At 54.0% G+C, this 20,610-nt stretch overlaps 1 protein-coding gene across 1 annotated transcript in view; it reads left to right on the top strand.

Moving 5' to 3' along the window:
* CACNA1I (calcium voltage-gated channel subunit alpha1 I) overlaps positions 1–20,610 on the top strand; it is a 116,314-nt gene that overhangs the window by 25,889 nt on the left and 69,815 nt on the right. Inside the window, exons 3-4 of the mRNA XM_025881969.2 lie at positions 5,626–5,737; positions 7,737–7,870. Coding sequence (XP_025737754.2) covers positions 5,626–5,737; positions 7,737–7,870 — 246 coding nt within the window. The remainder of the gene's footprint in view (positions 1–5,625; positions 5,738–7,736; positions 7,871–20,610) is intronic.

Below are 20,610 nucleotides of genomic sequence, written 5' to 3'. Positions count from 1 at the left end.
CAGGGTCCTGGGATCGAGCCCCGCATCGGGCTCCCTGCTCCGCGGGAAGCCTGCTTCTCCCTCTCCCACTCCCCCTGCTTGTGTTCCCGCTCTCGCTGTGTCTCTCTCTGTCAAATAAATAAATAAAAATCTTAAAAAAAATAGATGCCAAGCAGTGGCTTTTGCTCATAAAGACAAGTCAAATGAATCAATTAATGAATTAGTGAATGGATATATTCTTTGAAGCCCAAGGGTCTAGAGCATTGTTGACATTTGAAATGGTAGCCACACATCACAGCCAGGTCCTAGGACAAGGATGTGCTCTAGGGACCTCCAGGGCAGGTGTAAGCCCGGTTCATCTCCGAGCCCTGATGCACAGCCCAGGTATACAACAGGTGCTCCGTGGATGCCTGTGGATCTGGCCATGTAGAAGCCGTCCTAAGAACTGGGATCTGGAATGTCAGACCTCAGCCTTTGAAGACTGGAGGCCTGCGCTCCTATCCTGGGACTCACTGAGGACCAGTAAGGGAAGTACCCCCACGTTGGGGCTGGCTGCAGCTTCCAGCCCTTTCTTCCACTTGATTTATTTAGACAACTGAGGTGCACCCTGGGAAATGGATCAGATTTCAGATTTGACAAAAATAAAAACAAATTTGGCTGCCTCAGCCAAACCCAGCACTCCTGCCCCCACCCCCCCTCCCAGAGCCCTCCGAATTACAGAAACTGTGACTGTCATCTGGGCCTACAGGATGGAGGGTGGTGGTCACCATGGTAACCGTGCTGGCCTCGGGGCTCTGGCTCCTAGAGAGGAGGCTGCCCTGAGGGGCCTGCTGGGGCGTCAGGCACTGTCCCTCCATCCGGTCATTCTTCTCTCTGGGAAGTGGCAGGTTTGAGGAGACCCTCAGCCTGGTTGGCTTCCCAGGTGACCCTGTCCCTCCAGTTTTCAAGACAGCAGCTGGGACGTGGGGTGGAGTGATGACTCTGGTCCAGCTGGACTTCTTACTGACTGGGGGCCTTGAGACCAGCATCCTCCCCTTGCTGACTTGCCCTCCCATTAGCTCCTCCTCGTGGGATAGCCCCTCCTCCCAGCCACGCAGGGGCCACAGGGGCGGAATGTCATCCTTCCTGACTCCCAGGCCGCCTGTGACCCCGGCCCAATCGGGAGGAGACAATGTGGGTGAGAAGGAAAAAGCGGATATTCCACTGAGCACATGCCAGTCGAGGGCCTCTCGTGTTCCAGGCTCTGTGCCTGGGGGTGGCGGGGCACGTGGCTGGGAACATGGGATTAGGAGTCAGCAGGGGGCAGATTCAAATCCTGCTGCTGTCACGTAACAGCTGTGTGACCCTGGATGGGTGTGGCTGGAGCCCTTGGAGCCACAACTCCTTCTCAGCTTCCTTATCTGTAAGATGGGGCTAACAATAGTCCCTGCCAGTTTTAGGGGACTTTGCTGAAATTCTGGGGGCAACTCTGCGTTGCCTGGCCTGAGCTGAGTGATTCTTTTTGAAAGGCTGTTAGCGAAGATTCGGCCCTCGGGAGGCGGACACGGGTCCGAAAGGCTGTGATAGCATCTCTTCTTTATTCAAGGTCATACTAGGTAGTCAGCAGGTAACACGAGCAGGGGATTGCAGTCCTCTGCTGGTGAGGTCGTTTCCCCTTGCCCCCCCCCCCCCCCGCCAGCCAAGGAATGGGAGACCCTGGGTCCTATTACAGGAGAGGGTGACAAAGAGAGGGCTTTCCCTGCCGCCCACCACGTGCCAAGCCCTGGTCCCCGGTGCATGGCTACACAGGCTCTGTGTTCTGTGGCGTCCGGGCCCCCTCCTGCACGTGCTTGCTGTAGGGTTTAAATGAGATAGTACGAGCTGTTTGATTGGAAAGCTCCTTGACAAACAGACATTCAGGAGTGCTTGAGAAATGTTTGCCAGTGTTACCTTCGTCACTGCTGCTAACCCGGGGCCTGGTACATGGTGGACGCTCAGTATATGCTCCTTGATTCACTGCTGGGCTCCGAAGACCACCGGAGGCACCACCAGCAGAGCAGGGGGAGGCCGGCTGTAGGTGGGGCTGTGCCTCGCGTGCTGGGGCCGGGGGTGGGGTGGTAGTGTGGTGGGGGTGACTCTGCAGCCCCCAAGGACCCTTTGCTTCTTTCTCCCCCAGCCGGGTGGGTGTCTGGGAAGGTTTTCTCTGCCAAGGAAGCCCAGTTGGGTCGCCATTGATCTCTTCCCCTGTCCCTGTTCCTCAGAGGTGCCTGTGGCTGCCGGTCTCGGGTCGAATGTGGGGGCTGTGCTGAGCAGGTGCTACACATGCAGAGCCTGGACCTTTGGGGAGAGACGGGGTTTGGGTGTCTGTCTGAAATCCAGCCATGGCTCAGGGACCCCTGTGGGCGGGGAGTCTGTGGTCTGAGGGTCCCTTGTGCTCCTGGCTCACGGTGTTGCAAGGAAGACTCTCTGTCCCTCTGTTTCCCATCTGCGCAGTTGGGGATTGAATTAGTTGCTTCCTGAGGACCTTGGTGGGATTGTTCTGTGAGGGAGGTCCCTCTGGCCAATGGAGCAGGCAAAGTGACGGGGTCCCCGCTGCACAGTCTCAGGTGCCAGGCAGGTGGCTTTGAGCCTTGCTGTGAGAGGCAATGGGAACCACTGAAGACTGCCCTCGTGGAGCCAGCACTCAAGTCTTGGCCTGCCCTGTTACCTAGAAATCCTTACTGCCCTCTTGGGGCCTCCGTCCTCCCTCAAATGGTCCCAGAACCCCAGAGTTATGCCTGACTGTGCTCTCAGATTTCCTCACTGCTTATGACTAATGGTGGAAACATTAGGCATTGGGCCAGGCCATGGACTTCCACAGCCCAGAGACCTCGACTCCCTCTGACAATCTCCTTCCCCACGCTTCGTGGTCTGGTTTGGCTTCAAGGAGGGCTGGGGCCTTTGATCCCCGAGCCAGTGGGGTGCATGTCAGAATTGGGCAACAATACCAGCTCTCACTTCTGAGCCTCCCAGGCTCCTGGAAAGGGCCCAGGCTCTGCCATCTGGGATTTCCCTGAGTGCCTCGGGGCAGGGCTGAGACCGTCCACCTCTGAATGTCTGAAGCTGAGCAAGCTAGAGGTGAAAGCCACTCCCTCTGCCTCCTCGAGGGACTCAGTGCAGTAACAACAGAAGCAGCGCCACGCAGTGGCTCTGGGCACCGCTGAGTCAGGTCATTTGGGGGGCTTAGGCTGTGTGACCTTGGGCAAGTCACTCCAGCTCTCCAGGCCTGTTTCCCCATCTGCCCCCAGTGAGCTGTGATGAGAGCCAGGGCCATGTCCCTAGGGACTTGGCACACAGTAGTCATGGTTACTGCCAAGTTCATTACTGTGGTACAAGTTAGACCATGTGGATAGGGAGCACTTCCAGAGAGGAGGCTGAGCCACCCCCTTGTGAATGGGGAAAGGTGCCTCAAGGGAAGTTTCAAGAAGGGACAAATGGACTGGGCTGTGAAGGATGGGTAGGAGTTTGCCTGGTAGAGACAGTAGAAGGAAGTGCATGCAAGAGGTATGCTTGGGGACAGCAAGAAGTTCATTGCATGCCAAGCCCAACTGGTGGGAGGTAAGGCCAGAAGAATTCATTGAGTTCAGAGTGTAGGCAGCCTTGGGTGTCAGGCTAAGGAGGGTGGAGGAGCCATAGAAGGTTTCTGAACAGGGGAAGGGCATGATCAGAGCTGCGCTTCAGGCAGATTAATCTGGCTGTGGCCAAATGGCTTGGGGGCAAGCAAAGCAGGCTCTGGTTCTGAATCTCAGCTCTGTCCTTTTCCACCTGGTGACCTTGGGCAAATCAGGTTCCCCTTTGTGTCTCAGGCTCCTCATTTCTCAGTGGGACTTAACAACAGCACTCAGAATTAACTGAGGTGATGCTTGCAAAGCGCTCGGATAGTACTGGGCGCACAGCACTTGCCTGGTGATTCTGTGGGGCAGATTGGAGGGGCAGAGACCGGAGCCGGAGGCTGGGGGATGCTGTGCAGGGTCCAGGTGAGAGACACTGGGGATGGTCTGAGGCCTCAGGGAGGGAGGTAGAAATCACAGGCAGAGACAGGCCATGTATCACAGAGGAGAACACTGGCCTTGGAGTCCAGCAGGACTGGTATGAATCTCAGCTCCGGTACTTCCCAGCTGTGTGGACTAGGTGAGGCCTCTAGTTTCTCTGAGCCTCATTTTCCTCATCTGTACAATGGGCCTGCTGACCTCCATTACTCAGGGCCCTGGTGAGGAAGAAGTGGGGGTTCTGGGCTCCTGGGAGAGACCTGCTAAGTGCATTTTGAACTTGAAGCTGGCAGGGAGGGCAGAGGAAGCAGAGGAGGAAGCTGGGAGGAGAGAAAGTGTGGCAGGCAAGGGGAAAAGCAAGGGGGTTGGGGGATGTTCATTGGTAATTAGAACGCTTGAACTTCAAAAAAGTTAATTAATGACGAAGCTGCTGCTCAGAGCAGTGCTCAGGCTAGAAGGGGGCCCTGGCAGGGACTGCCGTTAATTACAGGCTGTGGCGGGAGAGTGGCAGTGGGGTGGGGGCTAGGAAGGAGCAGGGCTGGGCAAGGAGGGTCTGAAGGAGAGGTAGAAAGGAAAGCAGCATCCCAAGGTGAGCAAGGGCCCGGGGATGAAAGGGAGGCTGTTGCCAGGGTAACCAGGTCCGTCTCCCATCAGGCAAGAAGAGGTGTTCACCCCCAGTGGGTGGGGTCTGGCTAGTGTGGCTATGTCCCAGCTTAGAGCAAGGGGCTGGGGTTCTCGTTTGGAGACACGTAAGAATCACTGGATATCAGAATGGACAGGGCCCATAGAGATTTACTTATTCATGCACCAGACATTTACTGAGCTCCTACTAGATGCCTGTCACTGTTAGAGGTATGAATGCAAAACCCCTGTCCCCTTGGAAAGGAGGTTCTAGCTGTGGATGAAGACAACAAGCATGCCAACCAGACAACTTTAGGACATAAAAGTGCCTCAGAATCCCTGCAGCTGGTGGCTGCAGGAGACTTTCTGCCTGGCTGGGCCTGTGGAGGCTGAGTTCCATCCCTCTTGGTGCAGAGGCCGGGGAGGACCTAGGCTCCGATATTCCAAAATCCGGTGATGAGTTCTAACCCCGGCCATGGAAGAGGAGGGAAGGACAGGGTTGTCCAGCCCATCCCAGCCACACTGCACAGGCCCTCTGCAGTCTCCAGCTCCAGGCTTGGGGCAGACATGGAGAAGGCATAGGTCAGGGGAGGGGAGAGGTGGTCAGAGAAGGGAGGCAATGACAGAGGGAGGTGGTCAGAGGTGGACAGGCAGGGATAGTCCAGAGATGGCCTGCCAGCTGGGCGTCTGTGGGCTTCTCCCTTCCTGGCCCCGAAGGGAACACTCAGGCTGGGGCAAGGAAATGGGGGAGGGGTCCTCGCGAGTGGTGGCTTCATAGGATTTGTGTTCTCTGGTGGGTCTGGCACCCGCGGCTATGTCTGTTGTGAGATGCGTAGGCTGCTCTTTGGTCTCCAAGGTCTTTGAAAACTTGGGCGCAGACCTGCTCAGGGGGGTCATCTGGATGGGAGTGGGGTGTATGCCTGTGTTTATGGTGGGTGGGGTATTATAATCCAGGGTGCATTCAGCCCTCCCTTGGCTACAGTCTTCCCGACTGTTTTGTCCTTGACTCGGTGTGTACATGGTTTGAATGTGTCAGCATGTTGGTGATCCTGCTGAACTGCGTGACACTTGGCATGTACCAGCCCTGCGACGACATGGACTGCCTGTCTGACCGCTGCAAGATCCTGCAGGTGAGGCGGCCGGCCCTGCCTGGCTTGTTGTGCCCTGCCCATGCGGCCCCGCCCCCACCAGCCCCCCCTGCCGTACCCCGCCCACCCGCCCCGGCCACAACACCCCATCCCGCCCACTAGCCCCGCCCCGCCTGCCATATCCCGCCCAGTAGCCCCGCCCTGCCCTCCAGACCCGCTCACCAGCCCTGCCCCACCCTGCCTGCCAAACCCTGCCCCGCCTGCCCTGCCCCGCCCTGCCCGCCACACCCCGCCCTACCTTCCGTACCCCGCCCATCCGCCCTGCCCCGCCCCGCCTGCCATACCGCGCCTTCCGTCCTACCCCGCCCCGCCTGCCGTACCCATCCCACTAGCCCCGCCCCTCCCGTCCTACCCCGCCCACCCGCCCGGCTCTGCCAGCCGTACCCCGCCCACTAGCCCCGCCCCACCCTCCCTACCCCGCCCCGCCCACCCGCCCTACCCGACATACCCCGCCTTGCCATACCCCGCCCCGTCTGCCATACCCCGCCCATTTGCCTTGCCTGGGGCGCTCCTGCCCACCGCCTGGCCTGCCCTCGCTCAACTGGCTGTCCTCTTCATCACTCCGAACTGGTCTTCCCCATTCCCCTTCTTGATCCTTTCTCCCCTCCAACCCCTCTATATTTTGAAGCCTCTGCCCTAGTCTAGGCCCCCATCTTCCCAGACCTAGGTGCCTCCCCAAGTCTTCTCCTGCTCTCTCCAACCCCAGACTAACCATACTGCCCCATTGCCAAGAGAGTTCAAGTGACCCTGACACTCCTCTGCTCAAAGCCTGCCCTTAGCTCCCTGGTGCTCTTGGAATGAAGGCCAAGGTCCCTACTTGCTGTCAGTTCCTGTCAGGAGCCAGCCTCCCGTATCTCTCCTGTTTTCATCTCCCAGGTCCAGGTGGGGGCCTAACCTTGGGTACCTGCCATGACCCCATGCAGCACTTGTCTACCCGTAGTGCAGGATGTTAGGGTTATACTTACTTTACAGATGTGTATAAACATCTTCATCCTATGTCCTCTCCCTGGGAAAGCCAGATTCCTCCTGGGAGGAGTTGCCTTCTGCCTCCTGTGTTTCCACAGGACTCAGCAGTTCTGACCAGCCCCTGAGCAGCCCAGGGTCTCAGAATCCCCTGGGGCACTTGTTAAAGATTCAGACCTGGCCCATCTCAAACCTGCAGAATCAGAATCTCTGGGGTGGTGGGTCTTGGGTCTGAGAGGGTGACAAGCTCCTCAGCCAGCCTCAGGCCCCTGGGAGGAGTTAGAACCGATTAGCTTCAGTGGGTACCAGGCTGGCTTCCCAACCAGCTGGTGAGTTCATCAAGGACTTCTTTCTATGTCAGTGACACCCAGCCTCTGTCCCAGCACACAGGAAGTGGGCCCGTTTGTTGAACTGAATTGACCACAGCCCTCACTGATCCTGGAAAGAGGAATTCCACCCAGCCCTGTCCTCAGGAAATATCTACTCACTTGAGCCCATGCTTAGGGACGCATTTGGGGCCTTCTTTCTAAACAGAGGAAGGCAGCCCCAAAACCTGCCTGGAGGGGGGGTCAGGTCTGTTTTATAGACCTGAATGTCAGTTCTGATTCTGCCGCTTACCTTCTTGTGTGACCTGCGGCAAGTCTCTTGAATTCTCTGAGTACGTTTCCGCCCCTGAAAGGGGGCTATCCATGGGGTGGCTGTGAGAATTAGGGGATGAATGCAGGTCAGATATCTAGCCCAGTGCTTGGCCATTGTTATTAGCGAGAGCCCTTTGCCCTGCCCCCATCTGGGGCCCTTGTCAGTAGGCCTGACTTTTGGGAACAAAAGAGTGGGCTGTATGACCTTGGGCACCTTCATTCCCCTCTCCGGGCCTCTGTCCCGGAGATGTTCCCAGGTCTTTTCCAGGCCCCTCATGTCCAGGCCTTTGTCCCCACCCCAAACTGTGGCTCCAACCCTAGGGTCCTGCTCCAGAGCCTCATACTGTCCCTTGCTTCTTGCCTTCCTCCTGCCCCTGCAGGTGTTTGATGACTTCATCTTCGTCTTCTTCGCCATGGAGATGGTGCTCAAGATGGTGGCCCTGGGCATTTTTGGCAAGAAGTGCTACCTTGGGGACACATGGAACCGACTGGATTTCTTCATCGTCATGGCAGGGTAGGTAGCCTCTAGTGCACACCGGACATAATTTAAACAATTGGTGAGGCTTCTTGGTGAGAATGATGAGGCTGCATTGGGTAGGGCCTTCCTGGACCCCTGGGGCGGGAGGAATGATGGCTCTTTGCTGGATGGCCTGGACAGACAGAACTTCCTCACCTCTCTGGTAAGACATGTGTCCTCCTGCACTGTCGGCTGTTACTGGGTCTGTTTCACACTAACTGTAGGACCTTGAGAAAGCGACTTAATCTAAGCCTCAGTTTCCTCATCTGTAAAATGGGGATAAGTATGACTCTATCAAAATGAGCACCCAATCAATGTTAGCTATTGTCTTATTACCCTAAATCGCTCAGCAAGTCAGAGATAGAGCACAGACTCAGGGACTGTGTGACTCCAAACTGTGGTTATTTCTGTCAAGACACAAGCTATAGTCAGAAAAAAGCCAGGTTACAAGTTTAGCCCATTTGGAGCATCTTGGACCCTGCTTTGTGCCTTGTTCCTGCTTTCCTGGGTCAAACCGGGCTCATGCATTCATCTAACAGCCAGGGGTTGAATGGGCTCCTCCTAAGCATCAGCACTGTCCCAGGTATGGGGTATAAGGACAGCAAACGCAGAATAGGCCTTTTGCTTCCCAACTACTGTGTGGGGAGAGGCATCCAACAGCCATGGAGGTGAATGTACCACACACACAGAGACAAGGGCTCTGGGAAAAGCGTTGTGGTTTTCTGAGAGCATCTCTGAGCCAGCATGGCGGTTTGGGGGCTTGCGGACTTTCCTGAGGAAGTGACACACAAGAGCTGAAGGACAAGCAGGGGTTAACCGTGCCCAGTAATGGGTCAACAGAGCAGAACTGAGAAGGGGGAGAGACAGAGGGGAGAGGGAAACGCTGGAGGCCTGTGGGTGCGCATGTGAGTGTGCATGCGTCAGGGTCTGTGACAGTGTGAGTATTCATGTATGTGTGTGTGTGTCAGTGGGCGTGTGTGCAAGATGCCACTGGGAAGGGGCAAGGAGGGAGGACAGGCACGTGGCAGAGATGGGCAGTCAGCACCACCAAGTATATGCTGAACTCCACAAGGATGCTCTGAAATGAAATCATTTGTCCACTAGTGTTTTAAAAAAAATGTTACACCTCTGCTAAGGACTCTTCCCTAAGAACAGAGTTCAATTTCACAGCCACCCTGACAAATTACGTGGACCTCGCTGGAAGCTGTGCTGGGTTTGTATGGTTTCTTGTGAACTGTGCCACTCCCTTTGTCAAGTCCTTCATTCTCCTTTTCATTTTGGTTTGGCTGGAGGCCATCCTTAAGTCATTTTTGTTGTTGTTGTTGTTTTAAAGACAAGGTGTTTGGATAGTGTCATTTTTCAGTCTTGCCTGTCCAAACCTACGTTCCTTTGATCGTCTTGTGCGAAGGACAGTTTTTGTCTGCACCGCTCTGGAGTCATAATTTCTCTCCTCGGAGCCCTGCATGTGGTCCCATTCAAATCCACAAGCTCGAATTGCGGGTGAGTCCAGGACAGATCTGACTCTTCTTTCTGGCTTTTTCCCTGCCAGAAGCTTGTAGGGTTTTCTCCTTACCTTCAGAATTCAGACAGTTCACTAGGGCAAGTCTAGGTGTAGGATTGCTTCCTGTGGGGCTTTTGAGAACTGGTATTTTCCTTCTAGTCAGAAAAAAATTTCTTTTATTGCTTTTTTGGTTCTTGCCCATTTTTCTCTGCTGCCTGCTGGCAGTCCCACAAAGTGGATATTTCCCTCCTGTATCTATTCTCTGCATTTATCCTTTTTTCCCTCAAAGGTTTCATCTGTACTAGAGGAGAATTCCTCGACTTGTCTTCTGAATCACCAATGATGTCCTTTCCTCCAGTTACTGTCCCTCCTGGAATCGTTTGTCTCCCCTGCGTCTTATGAATTCCCAAGATGGTTTCTTGTTCCCGGGTTTCTTGGACCCGTTCTTGTTTTATGGATGCAATATTCATTCGACTCTCATCTTATGGATACTAAGTAGGCTTCTTAACAGTCCTCTCCTGACCTTGAAGTCAAAGTATAATTTCCAAAGAGTTAAACAAAAAAGGTGACCCACACACAAATCTTAAAAGTCATGTGATTTATTCATCTCATTAATGAGGAACCAGCAGGATGGTAATCAGCAGAAATAGGAAAACAGGTATTAGAGAGAAAACGTGGGGATGAGAGAGTTAGGTTGGAATTAAAGCTGGTTAACGACCTACAGGGTCATAAAACCATAACTTTGGGGGTTATATTTTCTGTTGTGTAGAAATCACTTACAAAACTGCAGCTTAACTTGATTTCACAGAAGCCAGACCTTTAATTAAGAGTGAATAGTGAATGAAACAAAGGTATATTCCCCTAGATAGTGAAATAATCTTTAGCTGGGTCTATTAAGTAATGCTCCAAAATCACATTGTGAGAAATACTGCCCTCCCTGTGCCTTATATTCAAGTTTTAGGATAATTTTTCTTGACTCCTGTTTCAGGGAAGGCATTTGCTTTGCTGGTTCCATTCAATGCCTTCTATGAGCATCCCCACCTTGCCCTTTGGACTTGAAGAGTCTCTCTTGCTTACTGATTCCCACTTCTGCTCATATTTAGAAATTAAGACAATGAAGATCCAAGCCGAGCAGAGTGAGGATTGGTGTGGTTTGTTTGTTGGTATCTTTTTTTTTTTTTAAAGATTTTATTTATTTGAGAGAGAGAATGAGACAGAGAGAGAGAGAGCATGGGAGGGGGGAGGGTCAGAGGGAGAAGCAGACTCCCCGCTGAGCAGGGAGCCCGATGCGGGACTCGATCCTGAGTCTCCAGGATCATGACCTGAGCCGAAGGCAGTCCCTTAACCAACTGAGTCACCCAGGCGCCCCAGGTCTCTGGTATCTTGTCTCCGCCCTTGGGTGGGGTCCGTAGGCCAGCATACCCCTGGCGGGGGGGGGGGGCGGCGGGCGGCAGGGTGAGCGAGGGCTGCACGCATGCGCAGTCACATGGGCCCCCCGCCCCGTGCCTGGTTTCATGCTCTGTTACCACTGTTTTGAAATTCTTAATAAGTTTTGAAGGCGGGCCATGCATTTACATTTAGCACAGGTCCCACACATTATGTACTGGTCCTGGTTGGGGGCAGGTTCATTGGAGACTTTTTTGTTAGAGTCATGAACACACCGGGGTGACCCAGAGCTGTCTTCTTCTCAAGGTCCTCCCTGCCCCTTGTGCCTCGGGAGGGTGTGGAGGCAGAGGGCAGGATGAGAAGCCACAGCCCGAAGCTCCAGAGCCCGGTCCCCCAGCCCCAGACTGGCCTGGTGCTATAAATGTTATGCTCCCCCGAGTAATGGGCCTGACGTCCCACGGACATTTTCTTCCTTCCTGCTCCTCCCCTTCCCCAAATTACTGACTCCCTTTTCAAGCTGTGGACGAGACAGTCTCCACGCTGGAAGGTTCCTTCGAGGTCAGAGCCTTCCTCTTCACATCCAGTCAGCCCCTGCTCACAAGCTGTCGCTCTGGGGAATTCACCTGGCAGCAGATCCCAGATGGGGAGAGCCCGATGTGCTGGAAGAGTCTTTCTTTCACTGAGCTGAATTTGTCTTCCTGTAGCTCCTATCTGATGGGAACATTCATTCACTGATTCGTTTACAAAATCAGTATTTATTGAGCACCAGCTACACGCCAGGCCTGGTGCTAGACAGGGGTAAGGGGGCCCTGGGTTGAACGAGACAGGTGCCATTGTGATCTTATGGTTTAGAAAACAGATCTAAAACAGAGAATACGATGCTAAGTAAATTCTACATTGAGATGGATGCTGTTGTAAGGAAGTGTAGAGGACCATGAGGTTGTGGAGCAGGGACCTGATTGACACAGCGGGGCGGCCTGTGCTCCCTGAAGAAGAGAGGCCCCAGGCGGTAAGAGCTGAACGGCGGAGGATGGGGGTAGGGGGTCTGGGGTAGAGGGGCCAGAATGCAGAGGGCCTCAGGGGCTGTTTGGGGAAGGGCTTGAGGGGGATGTTGGAGCCTAGGGATCCTGGAGCGGCGGGGGGGGGGGGGGTCGGGTGCTGAAAGATGAGGACAGAGAGGGAGGCGGGGGCCTGATTGCACAGGGGGCCCAGGGCCTGCAGGCGGGGGCATCTCTGACAGACTCATGGCAGTCCTTCAGAGTTTGGAAGGACCCTGAGATCATGACCTGAGCCAAAGGCAGATGCTTAAGCGACTGAGCCACCCAGGCGCCCTCCCTTTCTTTATATGAAATGTCCTCAACACCTGCCACCATTTGTCAAAGGATAGGCGAGGCTCCCGTGGTGCCTGGCTGGGGGTAGGTCCCCAGCCTCCCAATGATGGCTCATGGGGCAGAGAGAATGGGTTGTCCTGGTCCCAGTGCCACGTGGTGACCTGTTGAGTGGCTGTGCTCCCTGCCACCCCCTGGTTGTGTTCACTTTCCAAGCCAGGTCTCTCCCATCCTGGAACTAAACACAGCTGACCTTTACTTAACCCAAGTACCAAACTTTGCGTTTTTTGCTGTTAATTTTATCTTACAGTGATCTCTTGGAGTCCTGATTCAGTCACTCATTACATTTACTTCCTGTGCTTGATCAGCTCAGGATAGTGAGTCCTGTGGCACCTCACTAGAGACTCTTTCAGTGTGTGACAAACCTCCAGTAAGCATTGGGTTATAGCTGAACCCACCTCACTGTCTCATTTAAACCACTTTTCTGCTTTTGTCCATTAAGAGGTCATGAAATATTCAATGGCATTATTGTTGGACTTGAGATATTCTTTATTTCTGTATCTCCCTTGGTGCATTGTGCTGATAATTCTACCTCCTCCCCTAACCAAGAACATGAATGGCCATTTTCCATCTGTGGGGAGGGGCCTGGGCACTTCTGTTAAAAGCTTCCCCAGGAATTCCTATGATGATTCTCTTAGGTGAACCAGGGCTGGAGGAATGGCCTGCAGGGACCTCTCCAGAATGAGGCTGATTCTTGCCAAGGGTGTGGACCCCTGCCTTGGATGAGTGCAGAGAACAGGAGCTGCTTTGAGTCGGAAAGCCCTTGAAAGCTTCCAACTGTGATGGCATCCCAGAGAGGGCCTCGGTGTAGGAAAGTGGAGCTGCTAAGGGATGAGCATGAGCAGACCAGGAACAGGCATCCGACCTCTCCACTCCTCAAACACATGCACAGCCTTGCACCCCTTCTCAGTGCTCCTCAAAGTTCAAGGAGCAACAGGATCTCTGGGGTACATGTTACAGTGCAGATTCCTGGGCCTCACCCCAAGGATCCAGACCCAGGGAGTATGGAGGGCCTAGGAATTTGCATTTCAGCCAAATGCCCGGGTGGCCCCAATGCAGGTGCTCTCGTTCATTTGGCCCTCAAGATGCCCTTGACTGGGAGTGCTTCAAGTGGAGATGACCGTTCCTAGTCCTGAGAACCCCAGGAAAGGGAAGAAGCATGAGGAAGGCCCCCTCTCTGATCTGGGGCCAGGATCTGAGTTAATTCTCATGACAGGTAGATGTACTTCGTGAACAGAACCGTGAGGACACCCCGCTAAGAATTTCTATCATCGTTAAAAATATTAACACAAATAGTAGTAATGTTAGTAACTCAGCCCCTTAGCCAGGGAGCGAGAAGGAGGGACTGGTCAGTGTCCATCACACCCTGGGATCTCTTCTCCTGAGTGAGTGAGTGCACACAGGGAACAGCTTGCCCACCCTGACTTTTATAGGCTCTTAGGAAACAAAATGTCAATTGTTCCTCAACCCTGGACTAGAGCTTTCTAAAAAGAGCAGGCAGGCACGTCCCCTCTGCAGTTGCTTGCTGAGAGTTCCTTTTGTCTGAAGTGCCCATCCGTGGTTCTTTAGAAAGCAGAGGGAATTGAATCTTCCTGGGCTCCATCCAGGGGTGTGATAAAAAGTAAGAGCATCTACTGTTTGCCAAGTACTCACTGTGGGCCCAAGCTGTGCATTGTCTGGTTTAATCTTCAGACTGGCTCTGTGAGGGACGGACTGTGGTCAGTTCCATTTCACAGATGAGGCCCCGTAACCGGGAGAGACCTGCCCACAGTCACGAGCTGGTAAGGGAAAGGGCCGGGAGGTGAACCCAGGGAGCTAGGCTCCAGAGGCTGGGATTGAGTCCTGGTTCTGTGTAACTTGCTGGGATGTACTTGGCTGCAAGTAATAGAAAACTCAACCAGCAGTGGCTCGAGCAAATCCTGGGGTGTTTTTCCAACATAACATGAAGTTCTGAAGTTGGTGGGTGCTGATGATGGCTCTGTGTCCTGGGGGCTATGTCCGTGATTTTCCAGGCCTTTCTTTCATGGTCACAAGGTAGCTGCTGAAGCTGTGGGCCTCGTGTTTGCATTGAAGAAAGGAAGGATGAAAGGAAACAGGGCTATGCCAGCTGCGAGTGTCCACTTGGATCAGGAAGACATTTTCTTTCCTAGATCCTTCCCCTGTGCTAGCACACTTGGCCAGAGCTGGGTCTTGTGGCCATCTTTAGCTGCAGGGATAGCCAAGAAAATAGAAAACATCATTGAGTTTGGCTCAATTAACCAAGAATTGTTCCCTGGGGCCAGGCAGGATTGGAAAAAGAGAGCGTGCACATTATGTGGGCAACTCTCAGAATGTGCCACATTCCTCTCCTACGGCCTGAGTTTCTCTGCTCTTGGCCAAAGCTGTGGCCCTACCGTGTTACCAAGCCTAGCTGGAGCCTCCAGACTCTGCCTGGGCTGACGGGGCAGGGTGTGTGATCTGTTGAGAAGTTTAAAGTCAAATCCAACCCATGCAGGCTGTGCAGAGGCCTGTCCCTGCTCACAGACCGGGCTGTGGTTATGGGTGTCAGAGTGTCATCATTGTGGCTGTTTCCAGAAGCCTTTGGAGCTGGCCTCCCTCCGGCATGACTCTGTGTGCATCATCTGTGAGTCAGGGAAGCACTCCTTATGTCAGCAAGACCAGGGCACCCTCCTGGTCTTCACGTCTTTACATCCTAATTTATCCTGGGCTCTATAGGTCTGTCTACTCCAAGCACTGGGTGCTCTGAGGGCAGGACTGAGGCTGACTCATCATCCCAGAGTCCCCAGAGCTTGGCTCTGGGCCAGCATGGAGGGGGAGTCTCCATGAATTGTTTGTTTGGAATCTGTTGTGCCCAGGCACTGTGGAGCTGTGAGGGGGGGGGGTATCTGGAGCCGTTTTCTTCCTTCCTTCCTTCCTTCCTTCTTTCTTTTCTTTTCTTTTCTTTCTTTCCTTTCTTTCTTCTCTCTCTCTCTCTCTCTCTCCCTCCCTTCTTTCCTTCCTTCCTTCTTAAAGATTTTTTATTCATTAGAGAGAGAGAGAGAACGCACCAGAGCGAGAGCATGAGCAGCGGGGAGGGTCAGAGGGAGAGGGAGAAACAGACTTCCTGCTGAGCAGGGAGCCCAACGTGGGGCTCAATTTCAGGACCCCGGATCCTGATCTGAGCCAAAGGGAGACGCTCAACCGACTGAGCCACCCAAGTGTGGGGCCACTTTCTTTAAGCTGAACTGGCGTTGGGTGGGTGTGAACCTGGGAGGATTCCAGTGGGAACCTTGGGGTGGATGGTTTTCTCATTTGCTGTGGATTAGAGTGGATGAGAGCGATGATAACTGCTTAGGTTTGTTTCCATGGAAACAGGATGCTACATGCTATGAGGGGTGAGGGGTAAATCATCAGATTCTCAGGCCACGGGCTGACAAGGCGGACACCAGTCAATCATGAATCAGGAAGGCCTCTCTCGGTTACACGGGACAGGAACCTGCCCATCCTAGTTTAAATTTATCATTTCCTTTCCTGAAAGCCGCAGGGTCTCTGGCTTCAGGGCCCATTTGATCTAGAATCCTGGAAGAGATCACTAGACACTGTGTCCTTCCATCCTACAGCTCTGCTCGTTACTCTGTGCTGACATACATCCCGGCAGCTTTCCTCCCGGGGTGCGGGTGGCAGAGGGCAGCTCCGGGCTCAGGGCCCACTCTCTTGGCTTCACTGAAAGGGGACCTTCCTTTTCAGTCCCTCCAAGGAGTGTGGAAGGTAGCTTCCTTGACTTGGATTGGCTGGCGTGGGTCATGTGCTCATTCCTGGACCAATCACTGTGGCTGGGATGAGGCTGTGCTCTGATTGGCCAGAGCTGAGTCAGGGCCCATCCCCTGAACGGGGTGCGAGTCCGGCCCCACCCACGCCACGTGGCCTAAGAGTGGGAAGGGTAGACTTTGCAAAATGCCAGGACTCTTTCCCAAAGAGCGGAGAAGGAAGGGAGCTCTGGGTAGGCAGACATCAGCAGAAATCAGCTGGTTTAGCAGAAGTAGTGTTTACTGACTGCGCTGCGCTCTCTTACGTCCTCACAATCCCGAGAACTTGGGGGAGGAGGTGGTTAACCCCATGTCGCAGATGTGGAAACGGAGGTTCAGAGACATTTGCGGTCTGCCCCAGGTCACACAGCTTGTATGGGCCAGATCCGGGATGCGCTCACATACGGCTGGCTCCAGAGCCCATGCCGACTCATAGCATGAGGGGTTTTACCTTTTCAGAGGCCAAAATATTCCAGTCCATTTGCCCTTGAGGACGTGGGCAACTTCCTCAGCCCTCAGAGGGCTGCCGGGTGGGTCATCTGAGAGGGACCTTTACCCCCAAAGTCTGGTAGAGCCCAAAGTGTCTGTGTCTGGTTCCCAGCAGCTGTGTCCACTGATCCTGCCCAGACTATGCTGGTGTAACCGTGCTAAATTTCATGAAGCAGACATCATGAGGCGTGTTTGGGACCTATACTTAAAAATGATGTATTATTGTTTATCTGAAATTCAGACTTAACTGGGAATCCTGTATTTGTGTGGCAACTCTGCCCAGAGATAGAGTCACTGGAGTATTGTCACCTGAGTGGAGCCTTGTCTAGAGAAGATGTGGGATCTCCTGCTGCTGCGGTCCCTAGGGCTACCCTGGATCCCAGCTGCCTGGGGCTGTGTAGGCAGCCTTTCCTTTGACTCTGTGGCCCCCACATCTTTCCTTGACTCTGAACTTGGCCTGAGTTGGTTTCAGAGCATCCGTTTCTTTAACGGTCAAATGGGCTTAAGAACCCCTGTTTTCCGGCTTCATAGGATTTGTGTGAGGATGTGTGGGTAGAAGTGACCTGTAAATCAGAAGTGCTGGCCAAGGATAAGGGTTAAAGTGATTGCTCCCTAATTCTCTCTTTCCATTATTTCTTCCCTCCCTCCCTTCCTCCCTCCGCTAAACACCTACTGTGTGCTAAGTGTGGGGTAGCAGTGTAGGCTGGTGGTCTAGTTATCCACTAGAGCAAGGCTGAATCATCACAGAGCTGCCTCCTGACAGATGATCTGCCATTTCCAGCATCTCAGCTTCCTTTCCATTAGCTACATCTTAAATTACATTTTAAGAAAGCCCCCGTGGTCTCCTTGCAAAGATTGAGGAAACACCCTATTTTTATCAGCAACACACAGAAATCATCTCCTGGGAGGGGTATTTCCCGGAAAGACGTTAAATCTCAGTCATTTTATGTTGCTTCTTGTCAGCTCCAAGCTTTTTTTTTTTTTTTTTCTGATCTTTTCCCTCAAGTTCTGTGTTTGACAAGCTGGCGTGGAGAGCCCGCCTCTAAGCCAGGCCCTGGGCTGGGACACTGGGGACCCAGTTGGGACTCTGAGGCCGCCCCTGCCCTGAGGAAGCGGGACACGACAGAGCACACGTCAGAGCCAGAGGTGCCCTCCTAGCGGACAGTGGGACACAAGGCAGGCGAGCTCAGTTCAGGGGTGGGATCTGGAAAGCGCAGGTAGGACTGGCAGATGCAAAGGCAGGTAGCCTGGAAAAAGCCTGGTGCACTGTGGGAGCATGGGATGCGCAGGTGCCCCTGGAAGGCAGGGCACGTGGCAGACAGTGCTGGGGCCACGTCAGAGCTTCTGGAGGCCCTTCCTGCCTGGGCTTTCTCAGGAGGCGGGATTCAGGGAGGGGTTTAAGCAGGCATGTGTGATTCGTGGGCAGGTGTGAGCTGAGGCAGGGGAATGAGGCTGTGACAGGAAGGAACTGCTGGTGCTTCTTTGGTTCCTCCTTGGGCCAGGCCCTGGTCTTTTTTTTTTTTTTAAGATTTATTAATTTATTAGAAAGAGAGCACGCGAGAGTGAGTGTGTGTGCAAGCGGGGGGAGGGGCAGAGAGAGAGGGAGAGAAACTCAAGCAGACTCCCCGCCGAGCTCAGGCCTGACACGGGGCTTGATCTCATGACGCTCAACCGACTGAAACAGCCAGGCACCCCGGGGCCAGGCCCTGTTCTAAGCACTGAATCCGTATAGGAGCACATTTCATTCTCCCCCCACCCCTGGGAGGTCAGTGACTTGCCCAGGGTCACACAGCAGAGCTGGGGTTGGGATCTAGGCTCCATGCTCTAACCACTGGGTAAAACTGCCCCCGGGGGTGCTGGACCTATTCGGTGTACTGCCATGTGTGGTGGGCTTCCTGGCCACCTGACCAGCTGAGGCGGGGGGGTGCTTGGGAGCCAGAAAGGCGGCTGGCCTGATGCCTGATGCCTGATGGGAGGGGGGCGGGCTGGGCAGAGCTCCCGGATCCCATGCTCCCGGGCTGTGTGATCTGGGCTCTTTCTGAGCCTCAGCTTCCAAATCTGGCAGTGGCCATAATCCCACCATGGGGAAGGTCAGGAAACCCTTCTGAATCAGCCAGGACTCTGAGTTGTCAATGAGAGAAACGGAAGGCAAATGGGGCCAAGGCCCCAAAGGGAATGTTTTGGCTCACGGAACTGGAAAAAGCAGAGGGCAGATCTGGGATTCGGATAGAGGGAGTGCTCAAACCATATGGTCAGGATCCTGCCTCTCTCCAGCTCTGGACTCAGCCTTTTTTTGAGTTGGCAGAATTCTTAGGCCACCACGGGAGCAAGATGGCCGTTAGCGCCTTAGGGTTTCCAGGCAGCAGCTTAGCCAAGGAGAGCCCTCTTCCCTGTTGTCCTGGCTCAACGGCCGGGCTGCCCCTCACGGCCCACCTGGGGGTCCCATGCCCATCCTGAACTAGTCACGGTGGCTGGGGGATGGTGTCCGCTGGTTGACCGGGCCTGGGTCTCTGGGCCTCTCCTGGGAGAGGTGTACTCTGGGGGTGTGGGAGGGAGGCTCCTCAGCAGGAACAGGTAGGGTCGTGCCCTGAAGAGCAGATGTCTTCTCTCCCAGCCCACTCTGGAATGACCCCAACTGAGCCCCTCTCCTCAAGGACAGCCCCGGAACTGGGTTCAGCTGCTCTCTTCCCGGGGTGATGTCAGGACAGAAGTGTTCGCTTTAAAGCAAAATTACTTACCTAATTAGGCGCTTGGGAGCTGGCAGGAGGTAGTGGGGGTTTTTGTTGATTTTTTTTTAGACTTTTAGCACCGAAAGCTGTGTGATAAAGTAACTGTGTAATTAGGAATTAATTTCTCACTCCCATAAGTGATGTCTTACTTGGGGCCCGAGGGAAGTCAGCCCAGTGGTTATTCACCCATAGAGTGACACCCTCTTCACCTTCTCTTTTTTGGAGGGGGGTCTCCCACAGCTGTCATCTAGGGGAGGAGGAGGAGGAAGGAGGTAGCTTCTTTTGTCACTCGTGTTATTCATGCTAAGTAGATCCCTGAGTGCCTACTGTTTGCTGTGTGGGGCTGGTGCGGGGATGTGTCACAGAAGGAGGGGGCTGCATGGCCAGCCTTGCCCCACTCTGGTCCCATTCTAAGGCCCACTCCACACAGTCTTTCAGGGGGTACCGGTTGTGCCCCCATTATCCACAGCAGTGATCCTCTCATGAGGAGCTCCTCACTGGCTTTCCTCTGTTTCCTCCCCTCCCTTGCCACACTCCTTGGGATCACCTCCAGAGCTCTTGGCTCAGGGTCTGCTTTGGGGGAACCCACGCTAGACAGGAGGTATGAACAGAGTGTGGAATAAGCCAGAGCAGAGAGGGGTCAATTCAGCCTGAGGTGTATGGAGGGCGTGAGCAGGGGCTTCATGGAGGAGATGGTCTTGAAGGAACTCTGGGAACAAGCGGGAAGGGGCCCTGAGCAAAGGAAAGGGGGCAAGAGCAGGGTGTGTTTGGGGAGCTTGACAGGCCTAAGGTGATGATGTCTTGGATGTGTGGTGTAGGAGCAGGGGCTGGGGAAGGGGAAGGCCAGCCTGGAGGTCTTGTAGGCCTTGGTCAGGGGCATAGACTTTGTCTTGAGGACAATGGGGAGCCACTGAGGGTTTAAGTCAGGGAGTGATACAGCTAGATTTGAATTTCAGGAAGTTTTAGCTGACTGAAGAAGGGGTGTGGGGTGGGGAGGAAGCAAGAGACAGGAGAATAGTCAGGAGGCTGCTGTGGTTGTCAGGAGAGAGGGATGGTGACCGGACTAGGGCAGGGGTCAGGGAGCTGTGAGCAGACTGTCCCAACTTGGTACACAGAGTCACTGTTAGGACAGTGTGGTTCCGGTTCCAGACTTAAACCCACAGTTCCACCCTCCTAGCTATGTGCTCTGCCCATCTCTCTCCATCCTTGTCCAATGTCCGCCTTTCTATCCTCTTCCCCTCAGAGAAGAATGAGAACGCCTGGATTCTTCACTGTGCACTTACTATGTGTTCTTTATCACTGAATGCATTTATACCCTGTCTTATTCCTCCAGAATAAGGTGCAATATAACATCCCCAAGCAGAAATATAGAAGAGAGGGTTAGAACCTGGGAGGAATGTTTAGGCAAGTGGATTTCCTGGAAGGATCTTTCTTGCTGCTAATAACTCAGTAACTCATC

Source organism: Callorhinus ursinus, unplaced genomic scaffold (assembly GCF_003265705.2).
Source record: "Callorhinus ursinus isolate GAN/ISIS: 27379988/994484 unplaced genomic scaffold, GSC_fseal_2.0 scaffold48, whole genome shotgun sequence".
In the NCBI taxonomy this organism is placed as follows: Eukaryota; Metazoa; Chordata; class Mammalia; order Carnivora; family Otariidae; genus Callorhinus; species Callorhinus ursinus.
The sequence above is the reverse complement of the archived record's forward strand: the minus strand, read 5'-3'. Positions and strand labels throughout refer to the sequence as shown.